Source organism: Akebia trifoliata, chromosome 3 (genome assembly GCF_017979445.1).
Source record: "Akebia trifoliata isolate Shusen 1 chromosome 3, ASM1797944v1, whole genome shotgun sequence".
In the NCBI taxonomy this organism is placed as follows: domain Eukaryota; kingdom Viridiplantae; phylum Streptophyta; class Magnoliopsida; order Ranunculales; family Lardizabalaceae; genus Akebia; species Akebia trifoliata.
The window spans coordinates 42272765-42284516 of NC_141377.1; the positions used below are offsets into that span (position 1 = coordinate 42272765).

At 34.5% G+C, this 11752-nt stretch overlaps 1 protein-coding gene across 1 annotated transcript; it reads right to left on the minus strand.

Annotated features, from left to right (window-relative positions):
- Positions 1-1051: 1051 nt before the first annotated feature.
- Positions 1052-2800, minus strand: LOC147407083 (UDP-glycosyltransferase 84B2-like). The gene has a single exon (XM_086435475.1). It carries the CDS (start codon positions 2557-2559, stop codon positions 1165-1167), a length of 1395 nt encoding a protein of 464 aa, XP_086291601.1. The 5' UTR covers positions 2560-2800; the 3' UTR covers positions 1052-1164.
- Between the last annotated feature and the right edge of the window lie 8952 nt (positions 2801-11752).

Genomic DNA, 11752 nt, shown 5'->3' on the forward strand with positions numbered 1-11752 from the left:
TGGGACCCATTGGTTATATAACATACATGTTTACTTCACTATTTCTAGAGTCGAGAAGATGAAGTTATGAGAATGTGAAGAGGTAATGGAAAAAATAAATAAATAATTTAAGTTTGTGTGCAACCAACAACTAGTGGTGTGCAACTAGTCGATCCCTTTTGCTTTGTAGGCTTGATCTTCTATAGAGTTGGTGACCAAGTGTTCTTGTTGGAGAAGTTTTACTTCTCTGGACGAGGGTCTATGAGTTTTTCCTTCCTTGGCTATGGAGGTTAAGTCTTCATACTGAGAGTGATTTAGCATATATCTAATTGTTTTCATGGACAGATGATGGGGTGATTTTTTGACTTATATCTTGAATAATTGATTTAAAAGTTAAATTGTTCTCATTACGATTTTGATAGTTTTAGAAATTATTGATGGGCCTCACAAATTTCCTTAGTATCCACAGCCAAGTGTGATCATGGGTGTGGGCCCAAATCCTAGAATAGATTACTTGAATTTGGACCATGGGTTTTATTTTCATACGCGAACTATGTAGCTCACTCCTAGCCAACACACTCTACTTGGACGTGTAGATCTCTTTTTATGGCCTCTAAAATGTGGCCCGACCCATTCGTTCTTCTTCCCCTCTCATCTCTCTCTCTCTCTCTCTTTTTCTTTCAACTCAGCCTTTACCATGGCTTATGACTAAGAAGAATTCATCATGGAGAGCTAAAAATTACAGGATGTATCCTAGTGTAGCTTTTTCCACCACTACCACCTCAAGATTCACAATACCACAAAATCAAACTTATCAGAAGGATCTGTCTAAGTATTGGTGTCGTATTTGCCAAAGAGACTTAGATGTTTAAGTCAGACTCACAACCAAAATCAATTTAAATTTAAATGAGTAAATTTACCTTTTTATTTATATCTATAGAGTTTTCCCTTTTTTTTAATTAATTCCTTTCCATTTTCAAATCTTTAATCCTCTTTCTGTTTCCTTGAATTGTAATTCAATTAGGTTATATTTTGATGAGATAACGATCAATAATTACCTTCACCACTTCAACAGAAGCCTCAACCAAATTATTTTAGAGAAATTTATTTTATGTTATAACAAAAGAGCAATATTTCATCCATTCAAACAAGGAAATATCAAAAGTACTTTAAATTGCATGAATCCTATTCATATAGGCCCAGCTTTATATCATCAATGAATAGCTGAATATTTTGATCAGAAGTGCCACCATCCACAACTGCTTTCCTCGCCGCTTCTTTCCAATCTACTGCCTTTTTCTTGAAGACCTCGGCCTCTGGTCCCACACTAATTTCCAAAATACATCTCTCTACCTCTTCCTTGCTAACTATCCCATCAACTCCAGCTCTCACCCTCATACCCATCTTGAAGACATCAACCAACATCTTAGCGTTCGTTGGCTGATCCGTCCATTGTGGGAAAGTGATCATGGGCACACCTGAAGCAATCGCCTCCAATGTCGAGTTCCAACCACAATGACTCATAAAACATGATATAGCCGGATGGGCTAGGACCTTAGCTTGAGGGCACCATGGCACAACTAGTCCTATCCCCTCAGTATCTTCCATGAACCAACTCGGTAACTCACCCGTTTTATCATCACTTGCCTTCTCCGGAGGCTTCACCACCCAAAGAAATGGCTTCTTGCTGTTAATTAGTCCCAATGCGATGTTCTCCATTTGCTTTGCTGATAGAACAATGATGCTGCCGAATGAGACATAGACGACGGAAGAAGGCAGCATCTCATCAAGCCACTCTAAGCAAGTGTCCTCAGCTTTCCACATATCGATGCCACCATCAATGATTTCTTCCTTGTCTAGCACAATTGACGGCACTAAGGGGCCAATTGGTATTATTGGGTGGAGTTGGGACATTGATTCGACAATGTCCTTCTCTAGCTCATAGAAGGAATTCCCAAATACCCATTTCACCTTCTTTAAACTTTGAAACACATTAGATACATACTTTGTAACACTAGTGAGAGTGTTAGAGGGGAGAATGAACGATGGCAAATCCTCTATTTCTAGCAATGGAAGCCCAGGTAAATCTATAGTGAAATTGGGATTTTCCACGGTAGGAAACGGGTTCAATTCATTGAAGAAACGGTAGTAGATGGCGTAAAGTGCACATGGTTGAATCCAGAGCATGGCACAAGGGATTTCATGCTGTACTGCGACGTCAATAACCCATGGGACGAATGGGTTCATAATTATGCAAGCAAATTCTTGAATATCCGAAAGCTTCTTAATAAGGTTGGAGAGATTGCAAGTTCCGAATGTAGGCAAGGAGTCGGCATAGAGATCCACATTCTTATTCCTATCAAAGTCATTGCTGAACCCATCGGAGAAGAATTCGAGATCGATTTCGGTGGTGGCAAAAGTGTTGCATTTGAGCAATGCTTCACGTGCTACTTCGGTAGTGGCTAGGGTCACATGAAGACCCTTCGATACGAGGAGCTTTGCCAATGAGAGCATTGGGTTCATGTGCCCTTGCATTGCCAATGTGACCATTAGCACATGTACTCCCCCCTTAGAGGCCATTGCTTCACCGTGAGAGATTGAAAGAGAAGGCTCTATATATGGCCGTGGGTAATGTAATAGGACTTACAAGGCAAGTAAATTTTCTGTGCCAAATTTGAGGGCCCACTGGTACATATTTATTTTTTTTAAGAGTCGTGCTGGGGTGACATTGGGATTTACTACGATTCCCACATTTCTAACCTAGGGTGAGCACATAACCATAGATGTATTTCCTCGAGATACAAGTAAAAAATCATCTACGGAAATGTGTGCACCTCAACGTCAGAAATGTGAGAATAGCAGTAAATCCAATGGCATCCCAGCATTAGCGTTTCTCGAAATTTGACTATGCACCTACACCACAGGATTGGTTACATCTTTGGTTGCTCATTGGACATTTGGCGTGTAACAAAGTTGGATGGCTGAGTGTCCAATTTTGGGAATCTTGCTTCAGAAACCGTTTCCTTAGAATTAATTGAAGCAGGCTTAACAATTTAAAACGTGGCGTGGCGTGGCCTGCTGCAGGTAACCGACCTAAGAAAGGTCTAGAAAAAAATGTTTAGAAAACCGGACCAATATTGAACCAAAACTTTGCTCAACTGGTCGTAATAGAGTTGGACCAAGGTTCAATTTGGTTGGACCGATTTCTATTAGTTTAACTAATTATATATATTGATAAAATATACATCAAAAGAGAACACAAAAAATTAGTATACAATGTATAAATAAAAAAAATTAAATATTTTTAAATAACATAAGATCCTAAGTTTCAACATTATTTTCATAATGACAAAAGCAAAATTCAAATATTTATTTTTCTTCAAAGCTTATTCAATTTTCATCAATTTTCAATTTTTCATTTTATTATCTTAAAATTTTTGTTGGTAACTTATATTCATAACTAAAAAATGAGAAAAAAGCTAGAGATTTTTTTAATTTAGTTATGAATTAAGAAGTCTTTTGTATTTATTTAAAAATAAAAACAATTTAGTAAAGTTATAGATTATCTATTAATAAAATATGGAAATTTAATTTTAGTAATTAATTTTTAGATTTTCTAAGATTCAATTGATTTTCGGCGATAGTTGATAGAGTTAATAACGATTAAAAAAATGATGGTTCTTGAGTTAACAACGACTCTTAGATTACAAAACCGAAAATTATTAAATCCCGGTTGGACCGTCAATCTGGTCGGATTTTTAAAACACTGCTGAAGAAAGGTCCAAAAAATGTCTTTAAGTAATAACTTATTAAATCCCGGTCGGACCGTCAATCTGGTCGATCTCGTTCACGGACAAGATGTCAAAATGAATTTTAAGACCATGATTTGGATTGATCTGTTTATATTTATTAGGAAACTTAAAAATATGTATTAATTTATCCTAAATTACCTTCATTTATTTTAGCCAAAAATAAATGAACAAGAGTCTGTAGCTTATTAGCCAAATCCATTTTGTTTATTTATTTTCAAAGGGATGAAATGCGCCATTGACGAATGTTTTCAACCGATAAGGTGTGAGGCAAGGCACTCTACTTGCATGATATTATAAAATATTAGTACTTCATATATTAGCAGAGTCCTGATAATATGATTGACAGGGGGCATTTCAAATGACTCCTTGACATGGACAAATTCGAGAATCATAAATCTATATGCCTTGGGATAAATTAGGATTTTTTTTTATGAAAAAGTGCAATTGTGTATCCCGAGGCATTCAGATCTATGATACTTAATGAAGTCATTTGAGTATCCCACCTGGCAAATCATATTATCATGGCTCATTAGTAAAATAGAAATATTTTATTTTTGGAATAGTTGAAAATCTCTATAATAACTAATTATTTTTTATTCATTACAAAAATACAACGAAATATTATTTTTTCACAACCTTCATTTATACTAAATATTATGAAAAATTATTTGTATCAATTAGCAATTCATTTCTAAGTGTTCCAATTATATTGTGAACTAGCGACAAAGAAATAAAATATTTTTTTATATAAAATCTTTAATTATATAAGAAATAAAGAAGTAACCTTAGTTGTTTTAAGCTTCCGACCTTATGCCTCAGGGTATTTTTAATGTGCCTCATCTTGAGGCACGTTTTACACTATGTTGGGATTGAGAGAAGTGAAGAGAAGAGAAATCGATTAAGAGAAGATAAGAGAAACTCAATTTCTCTCTATCATGTTTAGCTTGACAAGAGAGAATTTAGGACAATTTTGATATTTTAGAATATCTTAAAAGAGATCTAAGGGCAGAATTGGCATTATAAAATATTTAAAAAGGATTTCTCTCTTATTTTTTTTTCTCTTCTCTGCCCACTTAACAATCCAAACAGAAAGAATGAAGAGAAATTCGTTTATTTTCTCTTCTCTCCATTTCTCTCAATCCAAACACATCGTTAATGTGCAAGTCTTGCACACTTCTAAAAATATTGTCCTCGACTGTGATAATTTATTATCTATATATTAAAAAAGACCATTACTAAGAAAGACTAAAAATTAAAGAAGACCGTTACTAGGAAAGACTCCAAAATTTTCTAACTTCAAATCAACTTTCATGAGGTTAGAAAATCTTTTAATGGAATGAGATTTTGTGAGGATGATTTCAAGGTTCAGAAAAAATTATAAGGTTGGATCATTTACCATTAAATTTTTATAACCTCCTATACATATGTGGTATTTATAAACAGCATGACCCTTTGGCCTGTATAGATTCACATTGGAGAAATCTTATCCAACTAATAATAACAAAGTTCAAATTTGGTAAATTTAGGAAAGTTTCAGATGGGGAATACATAAATAATGTTTTTTATTTGGAAAATGCTGAAGTAACATTGAAATTCACATCGTTTCAGACATTGCTGACGTGGATGTGGTTATAGAACCATAGATGCTTTTCATCGAGATACAAGTAAGAAGCATCTATGGTTTTGTGCACACCAATGTCTAAAATGATTTCAATTTCAATGTCACTCCAGCATAACTCTTTTTATTTTATTACCAAAACCCATTGTGTTCAAACCCCCCCCCCCGCTAAAAAAAAAAAAAAAAAACCTATCTAAGTTTTGGGTAAAGGATAAAAATGATTTTGGGTAAAGGATAAAAATGGTTCTATATTACACATTTCATCTTCAAATGAAAAATTAATTCATTGTTTCATCAACTTCACCATTAAAAAAAATCAAAAAAGGAAAAGAATAATATTGAAGTAACATTAAAATGTACATGGTGGGGGAACATTTATGTCCCCGACTGAGATCTTGATGAAAGCATTTATAGTTCTAACACACATCCACGTCAGAAATATCCCCACGATGTACATTTCAATGTTAATCTAACACGACTGAAAGGAAAAAAGCGGAAGTAACATTGAAATTGACTTCATTTGAGACATTGCTGACGTGGATGTGTCTATAGAACCATAGATACTTTTCATCGAGATATGAGTTAGAAGCACCTATGGTTCTTGCACCAATGTCCCAAACGATGTCAAATTCAATGTTGCTCTAACACGGCTCAAAAAAAAAATCCAAGAATTTGTGACTACGATTTACTTAAATAAATTTACTTTTCTAATTAGAAAATATTAATAAATTGTAATCATCAACAGAATATTTGACGGATAAATCTCCGTAACTTTCCATTGTGGTAAGATATAACTGTTGAGGAGGAAAATTCCCCTTTTACCCTATCCAAGAGCGTATCCTCGAGATAAGTAGCCATGAAATCTAAAATTGAAAGATGGGGGCAAGCATTTCTTGAGATCCTGAAGTACGGCACAAACCTGACCCAAATACAAGAACAAACCAATCCATGAAGGATCTATAACTGTTTCAAAACAATAAAGTTGCCAAACAGCAAACCAAAAAAGAAAGAAAGAAAAATGGGTTAGCAATGGGTTGGGCTAGGTAGGTCTAGCCCACAATGGATCAAACTTGGGCCATATAATTAGGCCCCAGAATATTTTTACCGTAGACCAGCTCTAGCCCAAGTTTGATCCATTGTGGGCTAGACCTACCTAGCCCAACCCATTGCTAACCCATTTTTCTTTCTTTCTTTTTTGGTTTGCTGTTTGGCAACTTTATTGTTTTGAAACAGTTATAATTGGGGTGCAACACAATCTGACTCGTTTGTTTCATTTTCTTCCCCTGGGAAGTATTGCTTAAAGAACAAATAGTCATACTGGCTAGGCGTGAGTACTGAAGTTGGGTGGGGATCGATAATGATGTTTTACAATAAGCCCAGACCAGTTATTTGGTTAATAAACAAACTAGGCCTGGCTTATATTTTTAGGTTCTTTATTAAAACAATCCACAATTAATTTGATACACAGAGTAAAACCCAATAGAATATTCAAACCACTAGTGAATAATTCAAATAGACTTGGATGATGGCCTCGTTATATCATCAAGTAAAAGCTGAATATTTTGCTCAAGAATCACCCCCCGCTATTGCTTTCCTCGCCGCCTCCTTCAATTTCGCTGCATTTCTCTTCAAGGCCTCACCAATTTCCAGGATAGATCTCTCCACTTCTTCCTTGCTAACTATCCCATCACCTCCAGCTCTCATTCTCATACCCATCTTGAAGACATCAACTAACATTTTAGCATTTGTTGGCTGATCCATCCATTGTGGGAAGCGATCATGGGCACGCCTAAAGCAGTCGCCTTCAATGTTGAGTTCCACCCACAATGACTCATAAAGAGGATGTCCATGCTGAACTCTAATCTAATTGTACATGATACGTTCTATCCAACTATTATTTTTTGGAGTCTACCCTACTCAATTTATTGTCCTTCCTTTTCACCTATTTCGACTTTATTGTTTTTCTTCCCCCCTTTTTTTTTTCAACACTATCCTTCTAATTTTACTAACTTTCCTCTTTTGCCTTTTCAACTCTCTAACTTTAGTATTTTTTCTCTTTTACCCATTTAACCCACTTTATTGTCTTTCCTTATCTTCTCCTTTCTTAAGAATACCTCCCTAACTTTATTATTTTTTTACTTTTACACCTCTCAACTTTAAAGATTTTTAATAATATCTCTCCAATTTTATTATTTTTTTCATTTTTACCCATTTAACCTCAAAAAGGATGCTCGTGTTGTAAGTACGGTTAAACTCTTGTGCAACAAAAATTTAAGCTAGAATCGAGCTGAGGTTCAATTTGGTTGGTCCATTTTTTTATATATATTAAAGAATATAAGTTTTCTTACAAAACAATTTTATCAAAAGGATTCATAAGATTTGATTATTAACTAATTTTCTTATTATAAAACAATCAAATTATATTTAAAATCTTGTGGGTGTAGACATATGAGAGTTTAAAGTTTAAATTTCATCTACTTGAGTATAGACCAGAATCGTCATCTTTCAAGGAGTTTAAGTTGTGAATGGACATCATAAAATAATTTTGAAAATTTATTTTTCAAGTAGTTGGAGAGTCAAGTCTGGTTTAACCTAAGAGGTTAAGGGTAAGGAAGTTCGGTTGTAAGATAAGGAAGGTGTTAGGCACCTCATCTCACCCACCATGTTGGTGGTTACTATGAATTGGCCAAAAGTGAAGAATAAATCTGATTTTTAAGATTTTTTGGAATTGAAAAAGTGCGCAATGCATGAATGCATGTATAAAAAGAATGTGAGTGGGTGTAAGGGTGTTTGAAATGCATCCTTAAGGGACTGTTTTTTGTATGCCTTGAGTTTCAAATGTTAATCCAAAGGAACAATACTTTGACTCTTTGCATTTTCAACAAAAGTTGTAGAATGTGCAAGAATATATGCATGAAAGGTTCCCAAAGGAAATTATAGACTTGAAAAGGGGAAGATCACCTCACATGGAGGGATTTCTCTCTTTCTCCTTAGTCATTAGGAATGCTTATACTACGTGCAATGCAAATAAGCTAAAAATTTGAAGGAAATGAACTGCACGAGTTACTAGGAGTTTAAATAACTTGACAATTAAAATATTTAAGAGTAATTAAATATTCCCTAAGGAACTTATTATGGAATTAGAAAATGGAAGGTCACCTTGCAAGGAAGGATTACTCTCTTCCTTTTTAGCAATTGAAAGTAAACTACACTACTTGTATTAAATGTAAATGAACTTGAAATGTAAAGAATTGAACCGTAAGCTACTGATCAATTAAATGTTCCCGTTAGTATGAACTTATAGGGGGATTACCTCACATGGAGGGATTGCTCTCTACCTCACTAACCATTTAAAAGAAAAGAAAAAACTACATTACTTGGATTTAAATGAGCTTGCAAATAAAGTAATTAGAATAGGAGAGATATAAATGGGATTGGGGTACAAATAGAAAAATTAATTAAAAAATTAAAATCTCTTGCCATATTGGTCTTTTCCCTTCTTCTAGTTTTAAGCTTTCTTGGTGTGTGAGTAGACAATTGGGTAGAGTTTTGGGACTTTAGAGAATGGCAAGAAGAAAAAATGATAGAATTTAGGAATGTAGACTTCTCACTCTCTTTGCTTTGGAGGGGTCCTCTATTAATAGGCCCATAGGGGACCTTTGAGGATATAAAAGTCCAAACATCATATATTCCTCTTATTTCCAATAAAACCTCAATAAAAGACTATGGTTGCCTTCCATCATTGTGTCCTTGATTATCTTTTTTCCTCTTTGAGACATATCAATAATGATGATCAAGGGATAAGAGTGTAAAAACTCTCAAGGTTTTAAAGAATTCTTTTGGATAGGTAAAAGTGTCCAAACCCTTTGAAACATAAGAAATTAGATAAGAAAATATCACAATTGCATGTAAATAACATTAAAGAGGGGGGGTTCAAGAGTCAATTAACCTCATGGCTATCAAAAAACTGAAGTTAAAAGGGTACTTACTCTTATAATTTTAAAGAATTCTCCTTGAAGGGTAAGAATTTCCAAGTCCTTTGAAAATAGTCAAACTCTATTGAAATGTATACTAATGACATCCAATTTGTTTAAGGGTGGAAGGGCTTAGAGGTCAATTGTTTTGGTAAAATCTCAACACAATTAGCATAGGAGAGGTCATTTTTGACAAGTTCTAGAGAATTCTCTTGGATGGACAAAATGGTTTAAGTCCCTTGAACTTGATCAATTTACAAGGATTTGTTGGATAATAACTTTGAGTTGTGCATGAGAGGACGGCCTCAATGGTCAATTACTTTAGATCGCGTCTCAACAAACTTAGGATATGAATATAATTGTCATTTGATGGGGACTAAGAGTCAAGATTGGAAGAATTATGAAATTACTAGAAAGCCAAGGTTGGAAAATTAGATAAGGCTTAATGCATGGGTAAAATTGAAAAATACTTATGTTATCTTGGGGGAAAAGTCATTAAGAGAGGATTTAAAAAATAATTTCCCTAAACAAATCTAGAGCTCACAATCCAAGCATAATTGCCTAACCAATTGAACCTTCAGTGAGTGAGGGTCAATGTAAAATAAAGAAAGACCTCAGGTCAGTGAGGCCAAGGAAATTTTTACACAGACCTTAGGTGACCAATGGCCAATGTAAATTTAAGCTTGACCATTGGTCAATGAAGGCTAAACTTAAATATATATTTTTTGAAAACTTTGATTCTTTTTAAATGGGTCCCACTTGGTGAATTCTAAGTCTTTCGGGTTGCACTCTTCTTCATTGGATTATAATGAGTTCTTGAGCTTAGTTCGGACAAATTGGGGTGTCTACAATGGGTTCATGTGGTCAAATTTTTATATTTTAAGAAAGCTGAGTAAAATCAATTAAGAAAATCTATAAGTTCTTTTAAACAAAATTTTATATTTAAAGGGAACTTTCAAAAACCAATTCACAAAAATCACCAACCCTTTCGACTCCATTGTTGAAGAATCGATTTTCATTAAAAATAATATTCTTTTAGATTTTCTAATTTATTTTGAATCTAACTACTTAATAAAATCTAGGAGATATGATCTAATAGAGTATTAGATTATGTGTTATCGTATTAATATGTATAGCAAAGCACCGGATTATTATCTTGACATAAGTGGGATTAGATCATATGTAATTGCAATAACTATGTTGCGTATAAAGAACATCACTTAACTAAGCCCATTAGTCATTGGCATGTTTGACGTACTTGCAAGCCTAGCCTAACTTTGGCATGTGTGTGAACTCATATTACATTGACCCTTGTCTTTTCATAAAGACTGGAGAAGGTCGGTGATGATCACATAGGTGAATTGATGAATCAAGAAAATAAAGTGGGGTCGCATTATCGCAACACAATCATGATCTTACTAGATTCATTGTTTGAGAAAAAGTCAGAATGATCCAATGTTGGGCTATACTCCTTAATACGATAATACATAATCTACTTTGATCGGGTTCAAAATGGTTTTTAAAAGCAAAGTTTCAAGTTGCTTGGTTGGTTCATTGTAACGGTTGCAAGAAAGCTATATAATGTCTTTGAATTAGTCTATCTTTAAGTTTTTAATCTCATATTAAACAGGTGTATCCAGTGGCAACCAAAATTTTCAACCCCCATGGGGTTGGCTTGTAAAACTAGTGAAAGGGTTTGCACTATTAAACAGGTGTATCCAGTGGCAACCAAAATTTTCAACCCCCATGGGGTTGGCTTGTAAAACTAGTGAAAGGGTTTGCACCATCTGATCGTGTGTTAGAAATTGAGTGGCTCTCATATACTAGTTGTAAGAATTGGAAAACTTCCATGAGTCGAGACATGCAACCATAGGGCCTAGTCCTAGTCAAAAGGGGTGTGAAATACCTTGTGTTATATCTATCTATCTATTTATCTATTTGTTCATTGTGTTGTAGGTTGTTAGAGCAACTCCAACGCACGACCCATCTCACTCTCCATCTCCTCTCAACTGTCATTTTGGTTAGTGAAATCCAAAATAGGGGTCTCAATGCACTACCCATCCCATTATCCATTTTGAATCGTGGGATTTTGACGAAGTAACACACAACTTCGCCATTTTTTTATTTTTTTGAGGAAAACAATTTTAGATCGTTGGATGAAAAAATATTAAAATTTCAGATCGTTTGAGAATTGGATAGAAAAAAAAATTAAAATATTTATGGACATTCATTATGGGTGATACGGCTGGAGTGCACATTGCAAACCGTGAATATCCGTTGGAGTATATCTTAAGAGTGAAGACTGTTACAAGTAAAAGTGGGTGTGAATCATGTATTATTATAGTGTTGTTTTTAAGTAAGTAGGTCTG